This window comes from Diorhabda carinulata, chromosome 1 (genome assembly GCF_026250575.1).
Source record: "Diorhabda carinulata isolate Delta chromosome 1, icDioCari1.1, whole genome shotgun sequence".
Lineage (NCBI taxonomy): Eukaryota > Metazoa > Arthropoda > Insecta > Coleoptera > Chrysomelidae > Diorhabda > Diorhabda carinulata.
In genome coordinates this window covers 31,589,032-31,616,680 of record NC_079460.1, presented here as the reverse complement: position 1 = coordinate 31,616,680, position 27,649 = coordinate 31,589,032, and the positions used below count along the sequence as shown (strand labels likewise).

Below are 27,649 nucleotides of genomic sequence, written 5' to 3'. Positions count from 1 at the left end.
TGTCAAACCTCATAAATTTCAGATAGCCGATTTCTAGTAGCAGTATTTATATGAAAATAGTTAAATAAATTATTAATTCCACCTAAATCTTATAAAATATCAAATGAAACAGTAAACCAATATTGAAACCAGTTTCTATTGATTGGTCGTCGTTGGCTATCCTGTGATCAAAATTCAAATTAAACAGTGCACTTCCATTATAAATAGAAATAGATATTCCTAACCTCAAAGATATTTTTACAATATAAACGATTCAATCAAATTTGGAGTATTTGTCAAATAAGGTATTATTTAACTAGATTTATTATTATTTATATTTAAAGTGTAACTTTTCAACTAATTAAAATATGCGAATGACTAATATTTGAGGTTTTATCTGTAATATCTAAGTCAAGGTTAAATTTTTTATTTCTTATCAGTTTTTAAAACATATTTATGATAAAAGTTCACGATTATGCTTTTTTTCTCTTCTCTTTGCTTGTTTACAAAAATTAATTCATATAATCCAATCTAATTGTAATTTATTGTGGATGATTTTAGAGTAACTGGCGAACGAAATGATGTTCTAAATAACGACCTATATTACAAAATCTCCCAGGTTTGTAAGATGGAAGACGAAATAGATGACAAAATATTTTACCAAACATATGTTTCCCACATGAAAATAATGTCTCGAATAGCATGGAGTATCCCTTTAAAATTATCTCATATCACATTCACATCCCACATTTGGAAATTGTTGAAAATATATGTAATGAAACCGGAATTCATCATTTTTGGAGCTTTGGTGTTATTTGTGTTAATTTATATCCAAGCTGTAGATGAATGGAGTCGTAATTTATTAGGTAGATTCCAGTCTAATATTGGAAGATCAGCAACCAGATCCAAAATTGAACGGCTCAATTTCTTCAGCAACACAGATGTGGAAAAGTCCAGCTGGCAAATGAAAGTAGGTGCAGTTGCTGCTTATGCTGTACAGGGAAGGAGACCAAAAATGGAAGATAGGTTTGTTATAAATGATAATATAAATAATACAGGGGTTGCTTTATTTGCTGTATTTGATGGTCATGGGGGAGAATTTGCTGCTAACTATGCCAAAGAAAAACTTACTCAAAATTTACTTGACAAAGTTATTGAAATAAAAGATATAATATCAGGTCAGCCAATAAAAAAGGAATCAAAAGAAATTGAGGAAGAAGAGAAAATGGATCCTGAAAAACCTATCACTCCTATCCAACGTAGAAAAAGTTTTCGCAGAATCAGTTCAACTACTGATGAATGTAAAGGAGTCAAGGAAATAACTGATGTTCAGCTACTATCAAAAATAGATAGTATTCAGCCAATTAGTAAAAGCTCAAAACCGTTGAAAACAACCCCCAGCTTCAAAAAAGTTCCTGTTACCAATTATTTTGATAAATTTGGTACTGTGAATTATGAAAAGTTATTAACTGATGAAGTTTTAGCAGCAGATGAAACTTTAGTAGAAATTGCAAAAAAAAGTTTTGATGTTGCAGGAACCACAGCTTTAATAGCTATTCTTGAAGGGACTAGACTAATTGTAGCAAATGTTGGGGACTCGAGAGGAGTAATGTGTGATGCAAAAGGCAATGCTATTCCATTATCATTTGATCACAAACCTCAGCAGATGAGAGAACGTAAAAGAATCAAAGCTGCTGGGGGTTTTGTTACCTTCAATGGAGTTTGGCGAGTAGCTGGAATATTAGCTACCAGTAGAGCTCTAGGAGATTATCCACTAAAAGATAAAAAATTGGTTATTGCCGATCCAGATATTCTAACTTTTGATTTGAAAGATCACAAGCCCTCTTTTATAGTATTGGCATCTGATGGATTATGGGACACATTTACAAATGAAGAAGCGATCAATTTTGTTAAAGAAAGATTAAATGAACCTGATTATGGTGCTAAAAGTTTAACTTTACAATCATACTATAGGGGCTCATTAGATAACATAACTGTCGTAATCATCAATTTCAAAGATAATATTTTTAGCAAGTATACAGCTACAGCATGATCATAAAACTGAAGAAACCATTTTATTGGAGAATGAATAAATTAACACCTAAATAATAATACTTCAATACTCTTGAATATAGTTTTGAAAATGTTTCTGGTTTGTTTCATTTATATACATTTTTGAATAAGCATAAGTTTTATTTTGAAATTATTATGAATGTTAGAAAAATCTATTTTTTTGGTAACTTTATGAATCTGCCATTATGTGTCATTACAAAATTTATTTGAAAGTTAATCTGTCAACTTGATAAATGATTGTTAGATCATCTAACACTACTTGATAACTTTGTTGTATTAATAATTTATTTCTAAATTTTCAACTCAGTTTGAAGATATGACATACAGTTGGATTAACTTTTATATATAAAACATAATCGAATTATTTATAGTACAAAAAATGTTTTCACATTTACAAATTATGATCTGTGACTAAATATTCTTACGAGATTGTGCTCACTTGAGCAGCAAGATAAAATCTTGCTATATATGTATATTGTATCTTTACCAAATTTCGACTGAACTGCTTACAGATATTTTCAGTGGCGATTATTAAAATTTTTGTGATGTCAATGAGCCTTTTATATATACAAATGGTTCAGAATTATGTACTTTAATTTCTAGAGTTGATAATATGTTCAAAAACAAGAGTACTATTTCAGGTATACTTTTTCTGAAAATTGATGATAAGGGAAGTAAAAACCTTAAAAAGGTTGAATTGAAACATAATTTTTCTAATAAATATCAAAGTTTTGATTACTGAGTTTAAATTATGGGATATTGAGTTGATTAATTTTATGTTATCACCTACCTAATCCCATGTAAATATAAGGTAATTTTGGAAGGTTAGATTCGATTAACAATAAAATGCATGTATACCTCCTATTTTAAATAAATTGAAAACAGTTATATTTATCAAATTACTCTTAGAAAAGAAAATAATTTCTTAAAACTAACAAGAATTAATGATACCTTCCAAAACCTATTTATATGGGATGCACTAAGTGGTGACATTACATTAATATCTTAAATTAAATGTTCAATTCCAAAAATATTTTGAAAAATAAACTTTCCAATTCAACCATTTACAGAGTTCTATCTATCTTAGTCTTCAGTTTTATCTAAAAGTGTACATAAAACTACCATTATTTTTGGACATACACTCAGCTCTAGAAATGAATTTTTATAATTCCGGATCACCTTGTATATAGATCTAATGCATTTTTGTGATAATTACAAAAAAAACAATATAAAAAGCCAAGTGTGATAGGAAACTAAGCATTAAGTTTTGATGGAGTGTATTTTTTCTTGCAATTGTTTTTTTTTAATATAGTTATACATTCTTTATAGAAGCTAAATGCTTTGGGCAATTTAAGATTTCACTTACCTTAGAAATCTGGAAGCTTACTCGATATATGATGATAGTTTATGTCGAGTTAAAAATCTTCCGGATTCGAAATATACAGTGTTTTGGGACTTGATGCAAAAAATTGGGGGATTGAGTAGATGACGTGAAAATAATGCTGTGACATCCAAAAAATTTTTCTCATATGGCCCCTCGTTTCTGAGTTATAGACATTTAAAGTTGCGAAATCAGAACTTATATTTTCTAATTTATATATCAGAACATTATGAATGTTTAATGGATGATTACAAATGTCCATGTAGTGTGTTTGATGAAATAAATAATTCTACACTACTATCTGAGGGCCAGGGGCGGTTCATGCCCAATGGTTAACAATTTGCAACTTTTACAGGGACAACCTGTAAAATCTAAAAATAGGAAAAATGAATCTATTTTTTAACAAAAAGGTACTCTTTGTTTAATTGGATAAAATTTATGGCTTAGGAGATATGTAGACCATTATACATGCCAAGGAAACTGTTCGCACTAGAGACATTTTGAAGAAAATTATCATAAATTGTAATTATGTAATTGTAATTAAAAATACCTACAGGAGGTATCAAAACATAATCAAAAATCAACATCGATTTTGCGTTAATGTGTGTAATGGGTAATAATTTATCAGGTCCATATGTGTTTGATAATAACCTGAATGGTCAGCGCTACTTAAAAGTTTCTCCAAAATGATTTTCCTTCCATGTTACATGATATTCCTCTAAACATTCACAATGGAGCCCCTCCCCACTTCTAAAATTGTCAAAATTCATCTTCATCATCATTTAATAGGTGGATTGGTCAGGGAGGTCAATTTGCATGGTCACCACGTTTCCTTCAATTAAATACAATTTAGTTTTTGGGATATCTAGAAAGCTGGGTATATGCAACACCGGTAAACACAAGGAACGATAGAATAAACTTCCACTGTGATGATATAAGGCAGAATCTTGGAATGTTCTTCCAATTTTAAAGAATTATCCTCCGTGGACTCCGGAAATGTGTAGAAGTGCAAGTTGTCCACTTCTAACATTCATTATAGTTTTTTTTTATTTAATAAGTTTTAGGCTATCCAACTAAATTTTTCTATATTTCAATTTTTTCCTTATGTAAGTAACACGATACTCGATAGTATGCAATTAGAAATGTTTGATTGTGTTCTAATGGCAAGTATTTTCAATAAATAATCACTATTTATGATAATTTCTTCGGAATGTCTTTATAGCGATCGATTTCCTTGGCATGTATAACGACCTATAAATCTATATAACTCCGAAACCATAAATTTTATCGAGTCAAACAAAGAGTATCTTTTTTGAAAAATCGATTGAACAATTAATTTTTGCTATCTTTAGATTGTACAGGTTGTCCCTGTAAAAGTTACGGATTGTTAATCATTAGGCCTTCAGATAGTAGTGTAGAACTATTTATTCCGTCAAACACGGATATCCATTAAAAATTCATAACGTTCGAATGTATAGTTTAGAAAGTACATTTGAATGAGTTCTTATTTCGAACTTTAAAGGCCCATAACTCAGACACGAAGGGTCGTGTTAAAAAATTTTTTTAATGTCACAGCATTATTTTTACATCATCTACTCATTTCCGAATTTTTTGCATCAAATCCCGAAACACCCTTTATATGTATTGTAGTTGTGACAATTCTCTCGTTAATTGTCGCTGGAACTGTGTTATCCTTTTAAGGTAAGCCAGAGAGTATATATACACATTTCTATTTTTCTTTTCAAGATCGTGTTAATTTTGATTTTCACATATTTGTGCTGTGCCAAAGATTATTGTGATTTTAAATAGTTATTTCTTTGTAAATCGCTGTGAAATAAATGTTGTGGTTATTTTTATTGTTTTATTCATTCAGAAATGGTAACAAATGAATATAATTTTTGGTATAAATAAAAAAAACCAATAATCATATACATACAAAAATTATTAATAAAGGATAGTGAATGTATGTACAACAAATAAATGCAGATCATTTTCATTCAATAAGCACTTTTATGTGGTAAGTATAATTAATAAATATATTAAAATCATTTACAATGGCGAGCTTCAAACGTGGGAATCATTAAAGAATCTCAAACTCGTGGTCGGAATCAAAAAATCTGTCGGTGGGTTCTTGAAAATCTGAAAAAAATAAAATTTATAATCTTTACTTGATGAAATTGCAGACTGGTTTTAAGGAACTTGGTGTGAAAAATATCTTTGGTGTTTGGTCATTAATATGGCCTCAAGTTGAAATGTTTACCCTGTCGTAATAACTAACAAAATCTAAATAAAGAAGTAAATTTAAAAACTGTCATAAAAAATGACTGCCAGTATTATCATTCCCACAAATGTTTTCACTGCCTTTAAATTTCCTAACAATATCTCCCTCTCATCCATTATCAGGAAATAAGAAAATTGACTAGTGACAACTTCCGATGCGCAACGAATAGTGGAATAGCAAGATTGATATCTTACAAAAACCCTATTCTTCCTAACCTATTTCTGTGAATTGACCCCAATGGAGACGTTGAAAAATCGAGAAATTGAAATTTCTAAATGCCATTTATGCAGAAAACTAAGATTCGAAATTTGGTACAACTATCATCTATACTTACGCGAAGATTGGGGGAAGGGAGAATCATCTATCATATGGTTTGTTTACAGAGCTTCAATTTGTCAGTTCATCTCAAGAGTGTTTTGCGACTTTAATAATGGATCGAAGATTCTGTCACTGGTGTTTTTCAATTAATCTTTATGCAACTACAGTTTTAATTAACTTTGGGTGGAGAATTTTGTATTATCCAGAAATATAAAACCTCCGACATTTCAACTTTTTTCTAGTATGCTTGACAACCTAAATTAGTAATTAATTTATAAACTCATTACAATTATTAATAATTTAACAGCTGTCATCTAACGTCCATACATTGTAATGTAATAGTATCTTATTGATATAGGTAGAAAGTTATTATCAGATATGTGAGCCAATGTAATGATTAAGACTTCCTAGATACGTATTTTTTGCAACGACTGTTTGGGACCATGAATTTTGGCCATCTGCTACCGATGTTCGTAAATTCAATTCTTTTATGTTGTAAGGAGGGGTTTCAAACCACTGACTAGTTTCGACGTTATTACGTCTCATCAGAGTGGTTTAACAACCCTCGTTCGGGCTTGAGACTGATGACGATGAATCTGCGAGCGAAAAATCAGATTCCGATATCGACATTAATGAAGATGTAGATTCTGGATGATTTTTCTATATTTTCAATAAAATATTATATAATAAAAAATTTCAATAAGAACTGATTTTTTTCAAATAATTAAAAAAAAATATTTGAAAATTTTTCCAAAATATTCATTTCTTTGAAAGTAATTTTATGAATGATTCAATGAAAATTGATAATTTTGGCGTCTATATGAGGTTTTTATAAGCTTGATTGCCTTGGAAAAACGACTTGATAGATTTACGAATTTTTTTTTCAAAGAAACTATAGCTTTTACGAAAAAAATTGTAAGGGACTTATGTATTTGTAAAGCTTTTAAAGTGTCGACAGGGCTTGCATGTGAATTATCACGTGCTCCTAGTAAAACATCTATTTATATCGACTTTTTTTTTAATATTGAATTCGAAATTTTTCAGTTTATTATTACTATTTTTTAAATAATTTTGATAGAGAGGTTTTAGCTATATAGAGGAACAACACTGGAAAGTGAAATCAAATGGTAGATCGCAAAACACCACAAATAAACAACAAACTAGTTTGAAACTCAAATATTTTTATCATGAGTGTTAGTCTAAATATCTATGGATTTTTACTAGATGATGTGTTGACCAAATTCTCATTAAATGGGTGCATCTAGGTAGTCTTTAATCTGTGGCCAAATTAAACTATATCTCGGGATAGGAACAAACTTTCTACATTTAGTTCAGTAAGAATTGAGTTACTTCAATTTATATTCTCGTTGGTACCGTTAGAACAGAATTTTGAAATATGCTTTATGCATACTATATATTCAATGAGTCAGATTTCTATGACAAATTGATTGGTAAATGATCACTTTTAACCCTATGGGAGGAGAATTTCCATGTAATATCAGTAATAGTCAAATTAATCTTATAATTGTGAAATATTCAATAAACGTTTCTTTCATGGTGGGATAATTCTATTAATGTCACTAACTGAAGGTATTACCTGCAAAAGAGGCAGCTCCAGCGTCCACGGCGTTTTCTAATACAGGAGACCATTCTGTTGGCTTATTGTAACTAATTTCAAACATTGGTTCTGTTTGTGGATTTAATAAATCTGTTTCTACTTTTAGACAAAAATCGTTGAAATCCGATTCCGTTTTACAAAAGAAGCACTAAAAAATTATAACATTCACAACCTCATAAAAAGAAGTAAACTTTATCTTTTACATGCACTACATTTTTCAGTGTTCTCTCACTCACTTTCAAACGCTAATTAAAAGTTTTGTGCCTATGAAGATTGTAAAATTCAATGTGCTATTATAATATACAGAAGTAACGATAAAAAATAAATGATATAATTACCATAGCTATTGATGGATCCATTTTGACTATATTTATTCTAGATGCATATTTACAATGATAAGTTGTGTCTGCTTCTATTTGTTCCTCTGTTTCCTTGTTTTCTACAAAGCAAGTTTTTTGGGTATGATGAGGATCTAAATATATTACTTCTTTGCCCACACAACCTATGAAATATAGAGCAACGTTTGGCTTACCGCCAATCACGCCCAGACTTTGTTTAAACTGGAAACATTTCTAAAAAATAAATAGAGAATTTTTTACTGAAATTCTCACTTCTTACCAATGAATGAATAACTATATATATATATATATATATAGTATATTATTTTAGTTGCAAGTTTAGCCCAAAAAAAGTTTACTCTGATTTAATTAACACAAACAAGTGTAACTAGCGCCCTCTATTAGTAATGTTAAATTAGAGTGGAGTGCAAATTATGATTCCTCATGCCAAAAAACGTAAAATTGCCAATTTTCAAAGAGAAATTGTGAAAACATAAAAAATTATTGCAAAAACCAAAATTTAAATTTAAACTTTGAACACCCCGTATCTCGGAAACTAGCAATATTTGCATAAGGCATGTTGAGCAGAATCATCATATATATATATATATATATATATATATATATATATATATATATATATATATATATATATATATATATGACTGTTGGCAATAGCCAAATAACACATTTTGGAAATAACTTCAAATTATTGGTGACCTTACTTTTATGCCTGACAGTTTGTACTGTTAAATAGGAAATATCTTACCTGTATTCCACTAATGTATAAAGGATTGATTTCAGTAAGTCCTAACCGTAAAGGCACTATAAGTAATAAAGGTTTCCACTCAGAATTTGTTAAATTTGTACCATCAAGTTTTGTTTTTGATAAGCATAATTCCTCTGAAATAAAAAGCAACATTTAAAACTTCATACTCAATCAATGAAATGTCTTAACATTATTGCTTAGCGACAGGACAAAGTCACAGTAAGTACAGAAAAGTATTACTTGTAAATCGGTTTGGCTTTTTGCCTACTTACTAGGTGTCACCTTATATGTCTATTTCTCTAAGATCACATTTGTTACTAATGAGAGTGACAAAATAAATTAGAATGAGCAAACTAAAATGAATACATTTTTGTTACTACTTATTGTTTCCTCAATAACAGAACAAATTTTGTAGTTAGTTCTTGATTATTGAACATACTTTATATTTTATTACTGTTATTATACTCAATAAATTGACTTACTTATATCTGATATCACTACAGTATTGTCTAGAGCTACATGGATTGCTAATCTACTCCAATCATCATACTTCACCAATTTCCTACAACATATATCGGTTTAAATATGAGTTGACATTTCTTGCGAGTAGTTATTCCTAGTTGGTTAATGATTTCTACCCTCACACCTACAAAAGTAAATAGACTATATGGTGAGTAGAATGGAGTAATTGTAGATGGAAGAATACTACCAACACATCTATATTTTTAAAAACACCAAATGAAGCAACATTTTTTATGGAGAAGGAACAGATAATTTCCTGGCTAATGCCACAAAGAACATTGAGGATGTGATAATGGTCAGCTTTATTGCTAATACATACCATCTCTCACAATTACAAGGAGAAAGACCATGGTTTCTATCATTGCCATATTCTCAGTTCCAGTCTCTAATAAATTTAATGAATATTAACAAGAATGAAAATACCATTGATCTGGTAGCCCTTTGTTCTGAACTGGTTACAAGAAATCTGTAATAACTTTGTAAACACCATGTAGAACATTACTCCAGGTTCAATTCTGTGAAGGTCATCCAAAGTTGGTTTTTATAGCAGAAAAGATTTTTGTGCATTAAGTGAAAATAAAAAATCCTTGCAAGATAAATCATGATACTGAAGCAAATTTACACATTAATATGATAAGTATCAATGTATGTCAATAAAAAAAATTTGCTCTTGTTAAATTTCTGATTAAAAATATTGTAACTTCCATTACTTTTTCAGTTGTTGCACACACTCACTCAATAAATGCTCAAAAGAAGAATCATATGAAAGATGTTCACTACAGCACATAGCCAGAAAAGTAGATGATTGTTGCTATCAAAGAATAGCATACTCTTTTGTTTTCATATTATTTTCAGGTGGAATTTTCTATACTTAAACAAGAGTAAGTTAATTCCAACCGAATACTACCAATACTAAGGTACATAAAAAGCAGTAAATTACTTGAGAACTTGTGCAACAGTATTGGGCCCAAACCACTGTCCAACTTGTTTTCCAAGGGAGGCTCCCATTAAGGCTATTTGGTGAATAGAATAGGGGGCTTGTCTTCTTTCTTGGAATTTTTTTAATATTCTCAAATAGGTATTATCTTTGCATTGTGGATCCCACAACCAGTCTCTTCCCAAATGTAGAGATACCAGAGCTTGTGCCAGAACCATCTGACCACATCTTAACATACAACCCCATCCTTTATCTGATGTAAGACCTTCATTTCCACCTATTGGTATAAAATTTTTCCTGTATGTTATCCATATTTTTGAAACTATGTCTTGTCTTATTTTATTTATATCTGAAATCAAGAACATTGTACACATATCTATTGTATTAAAAAATATTTGTGGAATATAAAATATTAAGCTATAGCCATTTCTTGTTAACAATTGAATTAAAATTTTTCTATAAATAAAAACTGGAGGAAATAAAAATATATTTATGTTAATTAATATCAATTGTATTCTTGAGAAATGAGAAGGTGGAACTTTATTTATTTGGTGTAGGTATGAAAGAATTGTTAAATACCTTGGACTGCGCTATATCTCTTTCCTAAGATCCAAACTGGCTCTGTAGTTTTAGGAATATCATTTGGTTCCAAAGTTGCTTCCAAACAAGCTTCAAACATACAGTCCATTATATCTCTAGTTGCCACACACATTTAAATGATATATATTTTTTTAAATTCTATAGAATACATTTATTTTGGAAACATCACTTTAATTTCATTGTTATTTTTTCACAGTTAAATAATATACGCCATATTTATAAATTGACGTATTTGACACTGTCAAAAATCAGCTGATGAGTTGGGAGAGCAGGATTTTTAAAGATACATCATTTCTAAACCGGTTATTTAGATAGAATTGTTTTTAAAATATTTATTATCGGTTACAATTCGATAGCTCGCAACTCCCATGAAGCTTTTTTTAAAGGGAAAGGAAAAAACAACTACACTTGGGTGTACCTTAAACCTATAAATCCTGGATATTTAACTAAAAAAATAACTATATGATTCTCAAAAGAAAAAATATGATTTAATTAAGATTTTGATGTTTATGATTGGGTTATGAGCTATTGCTGGAATCAAATATCGTCCATATGTGGGTTAACATAACCTATTAAATTACAATAATATAATTTGGGGAACCTCAGTCCATGGATAATCAAAATTAAGTTTATACAAAATTATTCATTCGGAGGTGTATTTTATCGTTCGGATATCCGTAACATTTTTGCTTCCTGGTCTTATACTACTATATATTTGATAGTTTTTTACAGAAAAGTCACGGTATAAGCCATAATTGACCCTTTTTGCACAATAAGGAAATGAATTCCTGCGAGTATCTCGTGTAATTGACAAATAAGTCGAAGGCAGGTAAATTTTTTTAGTTTCTTTGATTTTAGTCTCAATTCTAATTTGAAAAAATCACATTTGCGCATGCCCACTCCGATAAAAAAAGAACATTGGTCATGATCTTGTCCCTATTTTGGTAGGCACACCCATTAGCGTAAATTATAATTTACTTACCATTTTCAGTGAATCTCGAAATGTAATCAACGACCAAAGACGCAAACATGGAAACAGAAAGACTTTCAACTTCACTAAGCCAATAACACAATACATGATTAGTTTTTATGTTCATAATTGTAAAATTGTGGCAGCATAATTTGGTTTTAAAGTACAAAGAGCTTGAAACTTGAAACTTTCACAACTTGCAATTCCATCATCAACACTACTGCCTCTTCATCATAGGCCAATTTCATATCACTCGCCTTTTCTTGCCTTGCTCTATCTTTTTTAGCAATTTGTATAGCAAAATCCTTCTTCCAAATTTCCTACTTCATACTGACAACAAAGATTGCACCTATCTTTTTTCGGTTAATGAATGGCAAGATTTTTTCTTGAAACGGGCCATCGAAGGTTTTTCGACTCATAGATTTTTTATTTTCAGTTTCACATCTGGAAAGATACTCCCTAAACAAAGCCGTTTTTGAGGACACATTTTGATACAAGTACAACTTGACGATGTTTGGCGACAATAATGGGATGGCAACAAAGACAATTCATCAAAAAACTGATTTAAAAATTCCTCACAGCTATTTTTCTTTTCGCGTAAGTGAGCCGCCCTATAGCATGTTCAGCCGTCTTAATCCGTGAGCTGACTTGAAATTCTCCTAGACGAAGAGAAGACATTCGTTTTCTAGTTATCTATTGTTAAACTATAAAATATCGAAAAGTTTTTTGATAAATTTTCATTTTTTGTGTATCTTCTTTGGCTACATAAACTTTCGGAAAGCTGCCTTTTTTCGGAAATATTTGAACAGGAACGTTGTTTACTATTTTTACAAAGATTGTTATTACAAGGTGGGTCCATTTTTCTTTCGGGTTTAGGGGCAATTTGTTTGTATCTTCTTGCCTTGCCGTCTTTTTTAAATCGGGTATATTTATGTTCTCTCTAGCGAAGAATTTTATTTTTTCCCTTTCACAGTTGTTTACAAGATTTCATTTTACGTTTATAAGTCACATTTTCTTCATTGCTGCTATATGATCCACCGTCTTCATGTTGTTCATTTTCTTGAATCGATTTCCAAATCTAATTCACTGTTCCTACATGATATCATGGCTGAGGCTTTTTCCTTAGTCCGCGTGTCTCCTAACCTGGGGATGTTTATTCTTTTATTATCATCTGTTTCGTCCTCCATAATCTCCAAATTTGTATTATTTGGTACTTCATTAAATTGCATGTTGGTTACACTATGAGCCAAAGCTTGAGAAATATTGTACGTTTCACTTTCTGTGGTGCATAATTTTTCTCGTACTGATTGCGTCTAAAAAGAATTCTTCGACGGAATCGACAGTAAGTAGAGTAGCTATTATCTCATTATTATTAATATTTTCCAAAATGTCTTCAAAACTTTGCAAATAATTGTGAAAGATTTGAGGCTCAGGGTTGGCCAACGAGTTCATCTGGAGGCACAGTTTCTAGCACAATCGGTTGATTTTCTTTTGAACTACTAGACATTTTTCTCCTACACAAACCAAAATACATACAAAAGCAACATAACTTCAAACAGTTCATATACGGCTTTAGCCATTAGCTCCATATCATTACAGCAGACTTCTATCAATCACTCCCAAAGGTTTTATGAGTTGTAAACGGAGCATACACTATTTTCTTAGTCTCCTAGGTACATTTCAAGAATCACACCTGTCACTTTTCAAATTACTAGTTAATATACTAAAACTAATTGGGCACTCACTTGCAGACGGTAAACACATTTCATCAAGTAATCTACTTCGTTTACGTACATTATATTTGATTTTGTTACTAATTTCAAAAAATTTTAAAACATTAACAACACAAAACAAACACAGTGTGTGTTACTTTTGGTTATGACAAATGTCAAAATCTCGTAAACTACACCTGTCACTGTGGGATGCGATGTTTTGCTTTAATCTGCAATACCTTTAAGTTGCACATGTAGAGGGAGTATGTGGTTTAGGTATATGGTTGATCTGTGGCTTAAGTGGTCTTAGATTTATGAGTGTGGTATACGAGATTTTTCATTTTAAATATACTTACATTGTCGTACAACTGTGACTGTGGAGATATTGCATATTAACCTTTTATGTTATTATTTTATATGTAATATATGAAAAACAAATACAATTTTTAGTTTGTGAATCACACATAATTTTTACAACTACCTTCTGCATCTGGATGATGATGTAAGATTAGCCACTTAGGGTCCGTATGTATAATTTTTGTTGTCAAATGACCGGTCTTTAACAATTATATTTTTCAATATTGAATGCTTCCGTTCACGGAAGCCTGTACTTGTATTTGCGCTGGGAATTGGTTGATTTTCTTTGTCGAGCTTTTGTTGGTATTCGATGGCAAGTTCTTCTGCCAATTGGAATAGAAATACCTTCCGTAGTTTCTTTATATAACACCCATGTATTTATCCCGGCTCAATCCAAGATATTGAAAAATACTTGCAAAGGCAACTCCGAGAGTTAAATTTTACCGATTAATTTCTGACCATTTGATCGGTCACGTCTACGCCAAATTTGTTGTCATTACAAATGAATTGTCTCCGGTGTTCGGGTGTCAATTTATTCAACTGAGAATTATAACTTTCTTGGTTTGGCTTTGTAAACTGTCAACATACAATTATTTGAGCGATAGAGTTTGGTTGAGAAAAGTGCCTTGTCGTCGTTTTTCAGTTTGGCCAGTCTTTTCAATTTACTCTCATCTTAGTTTTTTTGCTAAAGTTAGGCTTGTAAAAAAGTTATCCGTGGTTATATTTGTTCCATATCCTACAAACAGTTCTACTAATTTCATAGTAACAAACTCTCCAAGATGAACTGAGGTTTCTCTACTTTCATCTTCTTTTAAATATGGAAAGTCATACATCGGATGCTAACCAAAATTTTATACTAAATTTGTTCAGTTTATTGGGCATGTATTGAGTGAATCTACACCTTGCTTTCGTAGGAAACAATTGTTCGTCAATAGTAATATTTAGTCCTGGTTTATAACAATTTGACTGTTTTCATTAAACTTGTACCAAACTTCGGAAATTATTGCGAATTTATCGGTTTGTAACCGTTGTCTTAGTTGATTTCTGTCGTCAAATAGAATGAATATCATAATCTTAATTTTTATTACAAAGAAGTGCTATATCTATATTCTAATGCATCTAAATGTTCTTGATTTTGATAAAGACTTCGAAACGTCAAATTATATCTTTCTTCAAAAATTATTAAAAAAACTAATTTTAAAACAGAAGAGACATTTATAGCATTAATATATGAAAAGGTCTAAGAAATAAGATATTAAAGAAATTTATCTATATTCTTAGCCTCATATGGGCCGCGTGCATACAGAATTGCAAAAAATGTATATAACTGCAGTATCTATACAGTTCCCATTCATATCCCAACACTCTAAATGCCTCTCCTGTGCATTTTCTTATGAGTTCGATTATATTCTTATCAATTATCACAGATGCCGTCCTAACTATAAAAATATGAATAAACAACACTAAACGGATAGTCGAGCGAAAACTGTGAACACTTGCAAGTGCCGTAAACCATTTTCTGGAAGGCACTTATCAAACAAACTATTAAAAAATGTATAATTCGTACTACCGGTCAAATGACAGGGTTTGGTAAGTAAGACACTACAAATTTTTCTCAGAAACAACAATAAAAAAATAAGTGAATATTGAAAAATTTAACATACGAGTACATATTATATATGAGGAAAAGTCGTAAAGTTTAAATACGAATCACTTATGTTAAAAGTAGGAAATTCCAATTTAAAATTTAAAAACGGTCATTTTATCGGTCCTGGTAGCAATAGTGGTAATAATGATAAGAACCATTCAAAAATCATATAAGCATTATTGTAATGTATCTATTCAGAATTATTTACAATTTATTGCAACGATATTATTGACTACCTTGTACACACAATGAAATTATTAGTGATTAATAACCATGTTTGGTAAGAGGCTGATTTTTATACATTTTTAAAAAAGATTTTTATCAGGTCTTCCTAAAATATATTAATCTTACTGGTTGAGGTAGGGCGTACCTATAACTATTAGATACATTTTTTATTCATGTATGCTATAATGTGCAAATAACGAAGATAAGCCAATATAAATACGAGGTCTGGCTATTAGAGGACGCCCTAGATGGGTGGGGTAAAAAACGAGTAGTGCGGTGGGTATCTAGATATCTTGTCTATGCACGTCCCAAAGCACGTTTCCGTCCCTATTATAGTATTTGGGCAGTAGCGGTTTGAAGCGAATGTTTTTTTCTCTTACCAAAAACCATGTACTCCTACTGAGTACTATAAATTGTTGCAAGAGGCCTATGGGGACAATTCTCACTCTCGTGCGCGTGTTTTTGAATGGTGTAGCCGCTTTAGTGAAGGCCGAGAGAGCACTGAAGATGACCAGCGTCCAGGTAGCCTTGCGACTGTTTCAACTCCGGAAACAGTGACCAAAATCAACCAAATTGTGCGTGAAGATCGTCGAATGAGCATCCGGATGATTGCTGAGGCTGTGAGCGCCGATAAAGAAACGGTTAGAGAAATTTCACACGAGGAATTACACATGAAAAAAGTCTGTGCCTAGTTGGTGCTAAAAAATCTGACTCCTGATGCTCTTACGTCAACAGCTCTGCTCAGATTTCTTTGAAAGGTTAGAAAAAGATCTGCTTTGAAAGGGACCCGATTCAAGTCGATGGAACCGGTAAAGCAAAAAACAGCAGAGCTCCTAAAGGCCCTCGCCAAAGATGACTTCTAGCACTGCTTCGATCAATAGAAAAAACGTATGAAAAGGTGCGTGGCGAGAGGAGGGTATGAGAATATATTGAAGGGAAGCATTCGAATGTAGAATATAATAAAACCCTTTTTCGTAACCAGTCTCGTTATTTAATAGACAGAACTCGTATATGGTTCCAATTATCTGTAAACAGATCTATCCCTAGACTATTCGTGAAGTTAATCTAAGATATTTGTTTTATTTGGAACGCAGACGTTTTAAAGATAGCGATGAGACCGTAATCACGGTCTTCCGTCATCGTATGAGGTGACATAATGCCTTTTCGGAAACTAAGAACAAGTAAACATTACGACCTGAATGTAGAAAATTAATCCGAATAATGTTCGGAAACTGAAAGAAGGTAACGGGTCATAGCCATATGATAGGATCCCTTCTAATATACCAATGGGTAAAATTGATCAGCTGAACGGTTCTTTCGTTTGTTTCTTTTAAAAAAATTATTAATTCTGAGTATATGGTTTTTTACGATTAGGTACTTTGGCCGTTGTGGTTTGCGTTCTTTGTAGTTTTTGGATTTCCAATAGAAATAATAGTTTTTTAGTATTAAAATCCTTGTATATGATAGAGGATTAACGGGTCGATTCGTTTGTTGCTCAATAATAATTATCAAACTTGTAAAATGTATCACTGTAATATCATAGAAAGACTATAAAGAAGAAAATATGAAAAATTAACGCATGAAACTAAAGTAATTTTTTATAGGTTGAGATTTAAATGTAAAATTTTTACCACAAACGGAATGCGATGTTTGGATAATCTGATCAAAATCTTATTCTAGGTTAGAACTTGCAATCAGCTAATAGGTGATCTTCCTGACCAGTAAATTCCGCATAAGAATCGACATAGAGCAGGCAGTTTACCTCTATATCTAGTTGCATCCCTGAGGAGTTATAAGGATTTAAAATAGGCATTAAAATTTCGAAAAAAAAAAAATAATTTCAACATAAAAATATAAAATTTGGTACACTGTATGAGACTGCTGAGGGCATGAAGTAATAGTAAGTAGAAGGCAATCGCACCATCCTGGAGTATCAATTGGAGGTGACCTTACTTTGAAAAGTTTAATGAGGAATTCCAAGAGCAAAAAAGTTTCAGAATCAAATAAATATGGTATGTATAAAAATAAGAAACTTCTGTGAAATTTTAAGGTTAGGTCACCCCTAAATAACCCTCCAGAATGGTTCGATCGCATTCTACTTACCATTACTTAATGTCCTTAACAGTCTCATACAGTGTACCACATTTGGTATTAAGGTGAATTTTGGGCTCCCTTATAAGCCTTTGCTCTGTGTCGATTCTTATGTGGGACAAACTGTACATATAAAGATAATATAAACGTGCTAAAATTGTACATTCTAGTGTATCTTAATAATATAAAATAACCCGATTATAGAGTTGAATGCAATCGTAAACCCCTTAACGCGTTTTCACTAGGTAAGTACATAGCCGATAATAATATAAATGAACCTACCTGCTTTGAATTTTTTCTTAAATGATTGTTTCTTTGTAAAAAAATTACTAAGTTTCCGTCCCAATGTTCTATATGTTTTACTATCATCAGGACTCATTTTTTGTAGTTTAGAATAAATCCAGTAAGAATAAAATGTTATTTGAAAATTAAAACATTGCAAAATTATCATACAGACAAGGATTGATAATGGTTTGAACTCGACACTAGTACTGAAGCGTCCGAAAAAATATCACGAGTTATGCGGTAATGTTTTCATAATTGTTTACTAAACAAAAGCGAATGAATGCTAATGAATTTAATCAATTTACACTCAGTACCTATGTCTACACTGTCACTATTGTATATTATAAAAAATATTGGTTTATATGACCAGCAAATATACGTACGCGAAAGAATGTTATACTCATTTGCCAGAGCCGGACTGGCAAATGGTTGTAAGGAATAAATGTAATTGAATTTTATCATTGAATCTGTAATATTAATTGAATAATAATGAGAAACGAATCTTCGAAGGAGAAGCGATACATAAATAAAATTGGATATCATATATCGTAAAAACTAGATAGGCAATAATACCTACTTATCATTTTTGACAAGCATTTTTTCCTCTACTTTTTTGAGCTTTACTGAACTGTCTGTTGCTTCCCTCGTTGCGTTTATAAGGCATAATATTTTCTAAGAATTATCTTAGATAGTTGTGGTAGGCGAATTTTAATTGAAACATTAGATACTATCTTATTAATAAATGTCTCTTTACTTCATTCATATCGGGTACAAAAACCATCCTACTTTCCATTTTGAAATGGATATAGCACGATTCACCAGCAGGGAAGCCAAGCCAGAGCAATGACTTTCGTTTGTCTGATATCTTTCAAGCAGGTAGGTAACTCCTTTTGCCAGTGAGTCGTCTGTAATTTATGATTCTTCATTCTATTAAAAACTAACACCACTGACTAACGAGATTGTAATTTCTGAAATCAATTTCCTAGCGGAGGTTGCACTGCCCACCGTATTCCATCGAAGAATTGAAGAAATCTTGTCCAAACGTTTACATTTTAGAAGAAGCTAAGTATCAATATGAACACGCAAGGGCTTCTCTGAGCTCTCTGAGTTTTATCCATTCATACAAATTAACCCGTATTCCGTTCACTGTTGTAAGGAAATTAATCGGGTTACAGACATGCTAGGATCCTTCCTACAATTCTACTGTAGTAGGTTGTTTGTTTTTGTTTTCGTGAATATTAAAAAGTTATTAAACCTTCGAATATGGTTATCTATCATAAATTCTTATTTGCAGCGTAATCGACAGATTACAGAAGGTTGCGATTTTTTTACGTGTTGGTAAGCTGCTAATAACTGCTCAGTAATAAAATTATTAAAATACCTGAAACCCATTACACAAACTGAATTAGTGTGTATACACATAATAAACGTATTAAGTTATAACGCGCGAAAACGTTTTTGTAGGTTGGGCTGTAAATTTTTACTAAAAACGGAACGCGATGCTCGGAAACTGATCAAAATTTCGTTATCTACCCGATCCAGGATGACAGTTTTCGAAAAGCTCTCTTATAACCTACGTGAACCTTCAGGTCATCAGTCAAATAATAAAATACCAATAATAGCACCCGCAATAATAAATCGTTCAATTATGAATAAAAAAATTCTTTCATCCAACGGGTCTATTTCATTTGATATTTTTTATTCTATAAAAAATCAAATAAAAATTAAAGTATCCTAACCCATTTCTGATTATTTCTATTTATTTAGTTTATCAGGTATTAATGAAATATCTGATGGAATCAGCTATCTATAGATGTTTTTATAGTATGTACATAAAGAGTTATAGGTATACGCTCGATTGTGTTTAATAAATTCTTTCAATATCAATTTACAGAAATCCTAATTCAACAAAAGTTTACGTATTAAATATCCAATAAATATTTTACCTTTTAGCTCCTGAAGATATTATTGTGATTTTTGTAATGCTTGTGTGGAACAATAAAGTTTGAGTTTGATAGCTATAAACACACACATTGATTATACTAACACGAATAATATTATGATCAATAGTCATTGTTAGCATTATTGAAGGAAAGAAAGAGATCATAATTATTTGTAGAAAATATGTTAGATTTTGTTCATTAAAACTATCAAATTGATTGATTTATGCATACCATTTTCACACACAATGTGTACGTAAGTTGGCTACATATGGGACACTAAGTTATTCTTTACAAAAAGTTTGCATTGGTCCAAAATCCAAAATGCAAACATCACATATCAAAATTTAGCAATCATATACGAGGTTTATCAAAAAAAGTGATTTTTGGTCAAGAGTAAAATGTTTAAAGTTGAAAATAACTTTAAAATATTTCACATAGTTTAATTCCATTAAACAAATATTTTCTTCTGTGAAAAATTTTTAAATTTAAGTTCTCATATTAATTCATAATTAATATAGAATTCGATGGCGTTTTTTTATATAGTGATACTTATTCGAATTAAGCTTTGATAACATTGCAAATCCAGTAAAATATCCGGAATCATATTTTAAAATGTGGCACGATATATAAACACTTTGCTAGGTATTTTAATAATGTTTATACATATCGAACTGCAAGAAGCATATTTCATATTGAGTAGTTATTTTCAATTTTACACAATTTTATTTATAATAATTTCCAATATAGTCAAAAATGAAAGAATACATTATTATACAATATTCTAATGATAATGATGTTCTTTTACCTGAAGTTGACTTTAAAAAGAGGAATTCTGGGGAATATATATATATATATATATATATATATATATATATATATATATATATATATATATATATATATATATATATATATATATATATTAGCAGACCCGGCCACGCGTTGCTGTGGTTGAGTGATTTGATTTGAAATAATTCTAATGACAATACAATTGCTCCCTCTACTGCTTGTTCAATGAAATTATAATGGCATCGAGTTGTTACACGTTCTTCACAATTGCCCATAAAATAGATTTGAAGAAATTTTGGATCTTCATTTGGCATTGGCATCAATGATCCAATTATATGATATACCTGACCTTGAATTTTGAATGTTGTCTCAAAATTCGACCATTAGATGACAAATCACAACTTTGGATGCTCCAAACGACGTCATTTGGAAGCAAGAATTAAATTTTCGTGTCTTACGCAAAAAGAATTTTTATTCATTTGAAACGCCAGAATGAAGGGATTTCAAAGGTTCAGGTGGAGTAGGGAGTGGTGACAATACAACTTTTCCTGATACGCAACACATGCCGGGTGTTTCATTGCGAAATTTTAACGCCTGACAATAATTGCATCTTTTGTCCATCGTATTTTCTTGTCAGCGATTATCACGCTGTTCTCGTGTGCGAATTCTTTGAGATGCATTTCTTTCTGCTCTCTGTTCGACTGATTCATGAGCTCTTTCAACACGTGCACATCGAGTCTTCTGGCTACGGGCATTAAGGTTGGATTTTTGGGCGGCATTTTACTAAAAATAGTGATTGAATTTCACTGTTCTCTGAATAACTGTGTTAGAAGTAAAAATCAATATTCGAAGTAATTCACGCAAGGAAGACACAATGAAGAATTATTTGAGGTGCAAATGACAAAATTTTACAGTTCTCTGTAAAGAAATTCGCTTAAGGCGCCATTTGTTCCAGACTAATGGAAACTACGATTAATAACAACAATCAACGTTGATGATCAGTTTATTGAGACCATTAATTATTTGAATAATAAAGTTGGATCAAATTACATATATACATATATATATATATATAACTATCAATTTATATTTATAGTTCTATTTTGTAAATTCCAATAAAACTACAAGTAATTTAATTGATTACTGCTATATATTTAAGATGTAAGGACCAAGGATTTTTCTTATTAGAACAAAAGGTCTAGTTTGATTTTATTCTTTTTTTGATATTCATGATGAAGAATATAAATAAGCAAGTTGTCAGTGTCAATATAATATTTTGATAAAGACTCCAAAAATTATTGAAAAAACTAATTTTGAAACAGAAGAGACCTAAAATCGAAAACATTTAGAAACATAAACATATAAAAAGGTCTAAGAAATAAGAAATTTATTTTTTTGTTTATATAAGAAAAATGCATTTCCTTCAGAATTACGAAAATGAAATTTTTAATTTAATTAATAATTTTTTATAAAATAAGCATTCCAAACAGTTGAATTAGAACTGTTCAAGTTAAATGCACATTTGATATGATTAATTTCAATTTTTTTGTATGTCAATCAAAATTTTTATAGAGATATCATACCAGTGCTCATATTTAAGAGCTTTCCATTTTCAGTATCTCAAATTTTTTCCAAAAATTTCATTCTTTTTGGAGTTATTAACCTTGAAGGTTTTCATTTTCGGTGATCGTAAAAAATAACAATCATTCATCGGCCAATGAAACAGTGCTATTGATGTCATTGAACAATAAATCTCTTCGTTTTTTAATAGCTATATTTGTGTTCTATATGTTTTTATTCGATAGTTGAAATATTATAGTTATTCTTGAAAAAAGATTAAAATGCATTTTTTAACTGAACAATGCAAAGTTTCAATCGTTTAATTACTTAGAAAATATCAATTATAACAAATCTTTAAAACAAGCTGCTTAGTCAATACATCGATTTCTGAGGTAACATTGGTCATAAAATTTTTGAACCCCTGGAAAAGGTTGCTTTTACCTCTAGGAAAAAAGGTACCTAAATAGCCAGTACCCAAAAATAAGCTGTGCTACTCTAGAGAGTTGAAATGGTTAGACCAATATGAATTTCAATAGAGCTTGTATGTATGGATTTGGAATTCGTATACACTGCGACTCAAAGGATCTATTGTGTTCCCCTTTCATGCTGCGATACTGGAGAACCCAGTGTTTACAACTTATCCATCAATCCCACTCCTTTTAAAACGTCTAGAATGTGGGATGGCTTTAGTTGTCAGAGATCTTCGTCTCCTATTTCATACGCATCTAGGTGTAGTGCTCTGGGGTTGGTTAGTGTCATTGGTTTTGCTCCTATCCTCCTACTTTCTTTTCGAGTGCTTTTTCCATTGTTCTGTAGCTGATACCACAGAAGGGTTCGGGTCCCAAGAAGGACTTATTAGCCCCTGCTTTAGCGAGATTCTCAGCTAATTCAATTCCCTTCACATCAGTGTGTTCCAGAGTCCATTGTAGAGTAATTTTAATTTTCATGCCTAGCTTGTTCAGTATTGCTAGGCAATCCCAAACGAGTTTGGATTTTATGAGCTTAAAGCTCTAATGGCTGCTTGACTATCGGAAAGGATGATGATCTCCTATTTGCGTCTCTAAATTGAACTGAACACATTCTTCGATTGCATAAATTTTTGCTTGAAAAATGCTTGGTGTGCTGCCCAGGCTTTCAAAGTGCTTGGTTCTCCTATTCAAGGTCCGTCTGCTGTTTTTGATCCATCCATATACCATTTAATTGCATTTCTTATATGATGTTTTGATCCCACTTATTATTGAGATGAAGTTTTTGTAAAAGTTTAACTTTTTCGATGCATCGTCCTGAGGTATGTCTCAATGTTGGTCATTATTAAGGAGGGGGTTTTCTTTAATGATTCCGTCTCATATGTGATGATTGGTCTCACAATTGCCAATTCAATTTGAATAAGACGACGATCAATAGATTAAGAAAATTATATTAAAAAAAATATTGTATTGGTTTTGAAACAACACAGATATAGGTGACCTTTATAGGCAACACTGTAAGGCGAAACTGAACACAGACTATAGTTATCCAATTAATAAACTGGTTTGAAATTTTAATGTTCTCATCACGTTGTACTCGTGGTGGAAATTACTCTATTATCATAAATCAATTTCTTTTTTCATCATATAGTGTTAATCAAATACTCATTGAAGTTGTGTATCTAGGAGGTCTCTAATCTATGACTGAGCTATTTTTGTAGTTAACCAAAATCACATTGTATTTTTATTAACGTTATCGGAATTGAATTAAACGTTGATTTTGCAACCAAAATCACAGAATCTCTACAAGCTATTCACTATCAATTTTCAACACACATAATATATCGAGGCATCAATCATTCTTGATTATCTTTCTGAACATGAAGCAATTCACTTTCCTCTATCCTCACTTCTTCAACACGAGCAATCTGGGAAGGTTTCATCCAACAATTTTCTAATGTTTAGATATTTTATACAGAATTTATTCAAAATATTTTTTCTTCTATTTTTTTTTTAACTTTATTATTGTAATTGAAATCTATAATAGGCATTTTCAAAAATATATACATATATGGTTTAGTAGTTAAAATGTCAGAAAACATTCAGTTCCATGTAATTTTGTAGTATTAAACTTATTTTTGGTATGTCCTTTAAAAATTAATAAAAATACGATTTTGATCTTATCATAACATAAGCAATGCTTGAAATTTACTTTTAAACAATACTGTGTGCTGTGAAACTCATAATTTTTGAGGTTTCAACTGTAATCTATCAATAACTTCTTGTGGCATACAATAAGTAGGATTAACTTGTTTCACAGAATCATGTCCTAAAAGTGATAATGCAGCTAATCCAAATATTGTATGGAAAGGATCTGGAACATCCCCAGGTCTATCTGCAAATCCTCCAGTTTCAGTATCTTGACAAGCCAGAATAAAATTTTTCAATGAAGATGCATTTATCCAACAAAGCCTTCCTAGAATAGTTAGTGATGATAATACCCACCATGAATAACAAACATCTGGTAATTTCTCAGGTCTTCCATTCAAACCACCAGATGGTAATTGCCTTTCACACAACCACCATGCCAGGGTATCTCTATCTACAGCATCCAACCTGAATAAAAATACCCATATCAACATTTTTTTTCAATGTGATGATTCAAAATAAATGTATAGTAATCATTTATTTTATAGTCCAGTATCATTTAATTCCATGTTACATAATGTGTAAAGTGAATTGACATGGTGAAAGCTTTTTCTCATTTAAAACTAAATATTTTTTGGTGTTTATTGAAGAAGAGAAGAGGTTTTAAATGGAATAAATAGATAAGGATATGAAAAATGAGTAGATGTGAATACAATTATAAAAAATATTGCTTTTCTATCTAATTGTTATCTAATATTTATTTTACAACTTACAAACATTCCTACAATTAGGTTAAAACTCACAGCCATTACACAAAAGTAAATAAAGATCAAAAGGTGAATTTTGTTTGTCTCTAAAAATATTTATTAATTTATCAATAGCTACTTTCTCCCTTCAAATATGTTTGTACAAGTACTTTTTTTATTCTCAAGTACTTTTGGTAGGTGCTTTTGAGTCTTGAGTACTTTCTTCCAATGTTCTTTCATATGTTAATTTTGTGAATAGAAAATGTCCACTGTGGGTCTAGTTCAATTAAACTGTAGTTTAGGTATGATTACAGCATTGTTTTTAGTAGAATTACAAACAAGCGATTATTTCACTTAGTGCAGTATCTCATTGCAAATTCCTTCAATTAATGATACTTCTGATTTTTTTCATATAAAATGTAACAGAGATTATTTGATCCATCTTAATTTTTTTTAATAACAAATGAACAATGAAAAATGGCTGAACCTGTGAACATATGTCAGGTTTAAGTGAACCACTATAAAAACAGAAAAAAATCAAAATGTGTGTCAACTACATAATTCAAACTGGTCTTATTGTTTTTTAACACATAATGTATCCAAAACAAGTTACAAATTTTAAAAGAATTACCTGTTAGTTATTGATAAAAATCCAATACAACAGTAAATAAGACCTGCATGACTTTCTGAGAGTGGTCTAGATCCAAAACCACCATCAAAATTTTTACAAGATAACACAAACTCAACTGCTTTGTCAATATCAATTGCATCCATTCTATTTAGTAGTGATAAAGTAGCAACTGCACAAAATGAGAACCGAGTATCTACTTCCCCCCACTTGTCTCCTGAAAAACTACCATCCCGTAATTGGAGACTTGCTATATATTTTACTACACCATCTACATCAATAGCTTTAAGATTATTATAAATGCAAAGTATCTGCACTGCACTAAGAGTGTGTAGTATGTGGGGATCATGATTAATACAAGCGCTTATTCCACCACTTTCTGGGTCTTGACATTTTTTTATATATTCCGAAATCTATAAAACAAAACACATTTCAATATAAATCAAAATATATCTGTACCAGGCATGACAAATGATATTCCTTACCTCTTTTTTATTAGGGGGTCGAGCATGCATAAATTCCAAAGCTGTTAGACCCCAATACATACCCGAAACTCTTAAATAATCGGTCATACCATAGTCATAGCTACTTTCTTTTTGACCATATTCTTTAATAAAATCTATATGTTTATCAAAAAGTATTGTAGTTGGAATATTTTCTTGGAGGGTTACATCTTTGACAAAGAAATCCGACATTTTATTTAGATAAAAAGTGTGTATATACTACTCAAAATATATTTTAAAATTTATTGATTAATATGACATTTGTAAGTTGTGACGTTTTAGGAAATGTCATTATCGTCTACTGTGTATTTGAACTATAACCTTTTACACTGTTTGTGTAAAGCTACCAGTATGTTACCATTAATTTTATGTTATTTATTTTCATCATCTTCTAATAACATAGTGTCCACTAAGTTTCTTATTATAGGAAATAATTGATGATTTTCATGTGATAAAAGTTGAGATAAACTGCTTACTTATCATTACTAGAATCAACTGACATTATAGAGAAGAGTTATTAACGTTGTCAACGTCTACAATTGACGTTTCTGATAATTTATAAATGGTGGCAATTTTCTTGGATACTGTATATTGTGTAAAATGGCTAGTGTCGGATTTAGGTGGTTAGATATTTTAGAAAAAGAATTTGATAAGGCCTTCGTAGACTTAGATTTGAACATTAGTAAGTTTTCTGCCTTTGAAAAATGCTTTACGTGTTTTTTTTCTTAATTTATTCGACGTTGTAATTATCGATGTAAAAATATTGAATGTTTTTACACATTACTGAAAAAAACAACGTTTGTTATGTATTAAATATTATTTTTTTTAAGGTGAGTTGGAATCTGAAGAAGCTAGTTTGGTATTCAACGTTCGTCAAAAGCTATGCACTTTAAGTTCTTGCTTTGCACAACTTACACACAAAGCACAAACAATTTTTCAAAACAGCGCCAAGTTAGAAGTAAGTAAATTCTATAACTTTTATACTATTTGGTAACAATCCAAGAATTAAAAAAAAATGTATGAACAACATACTTCATATGCATCATGAACCATATATAATTTTTAGTAAATCCATATTATCTTATTCAAATCGAGAAACTACAAAATTAATATTTTTCTTTTAATTACCAAGGAATAATTTTTACGAATTACACTTAAAATACTCCAAATGCTTTGGTATCAAATAAGGCAAACGTAATTTTTCTTTTTTGGAAAAATTCAAATATTTGCCAACTATGTTATAAATTTGAAGTTATAAAAAT

At 30.7% G+C, this 27,649-nt stretch overlaps 4 protein-coding genes across 4 annotated transcripts in view; 2 read left to right on the top strand and 2 right to left on the bottom strand.

The window, feature by feature from the left end:
- The first annotated feature begins 1 nt into the window (after nt 1).
- Nucleotides 2–5,287, top strand: LOC130899403 (protein phosphatase 1L). Its single transcript, XM_057809326.1, has 2 exons — nt 2–284; nt 541–5,287. The coding sequence occupies exon 2, from the start codon at nt 608–610 to the stop codon at nt 2,030–2,032; it is 1,425 nt and encodes a 474-aa protein (XP_057665309.1). The 5' UTR covers nt 2–284; nt 541–607; the 3' UTR covers nt 2,033–5,287.
- On the bottom strand, nt 5,284–18,456 carry LOC130899409 (cysteine protease ATG4A-like). Its single transcript, XM_057809337.1, has 8 exons — nt 18,102–18,456; nt 10,796–10,885; nt 10,220–10,565; nt 9,240–9,319; nt 8,758–8,891; nt 7,989–8,222; nt 7,630–7,798; nt 5,284–5,572 (listed from the first exon to the last, which is right to left on the bottom strand). The coding sequence occupies exons 1-8, from the start codon at nt 18,268–18,270 to the stop codon at nt 5,514–5,516; spliced, it is 1,281 nt and encodes a 426-aa protein (XP_057665320.1). The 5' UTR covers nt 18,271–18,456; the 3' UTR covers nt 5,284–5,513.
- Nucleotides 18,457–21,823: 3,367 nt separating this feature from the next.
- On the bottom strand, nt 21,824–26,680 carry LOC130899128 (geranylgeranyl transferase type-2 subunit beta). Its single transcript, XM_057808909.1, has 3 exons — nt 26,370–26,680; nt 25,888–26,297; nt 21,824–24,978 (listed from the first exon to the last, which is right to left on the bottom strand). Exons 1-3 carry the CDS (start codon nt 26,577–26,579, stop codon nt 24,603–24,605), a joined length of 996 nt encoding a protein of 331 aa, XP_057664892.1. The 5' UTR covers nt 26,580–26,680; the 3' UTR covers nt 21,824–24,602.
- A 226-nt stretch (nt 26,681–26,906) lies between these two features.
- LOC130899111 (uncharacterized) overlaps nt 26,907–27,649 on the top strand; it is a 40,051-nt gene continuing 39,308 nt past the window's right edge. Inside the window, exons 1-2 of the mRNA XM_057808886.1 lie at nt 26,907–27,069; nt 27,218–27,345. Coding sequence (XP_057664869.1) covers nt 26,988–27,069; nt 27,218–27,345 — 210 coding nt within the window. The 5' untranslated portion in view covers nt 26,907–26,987. The remainder of the gene's footprint in view (nt 27,070–27,217; nt 27,346–27,649) is intronic.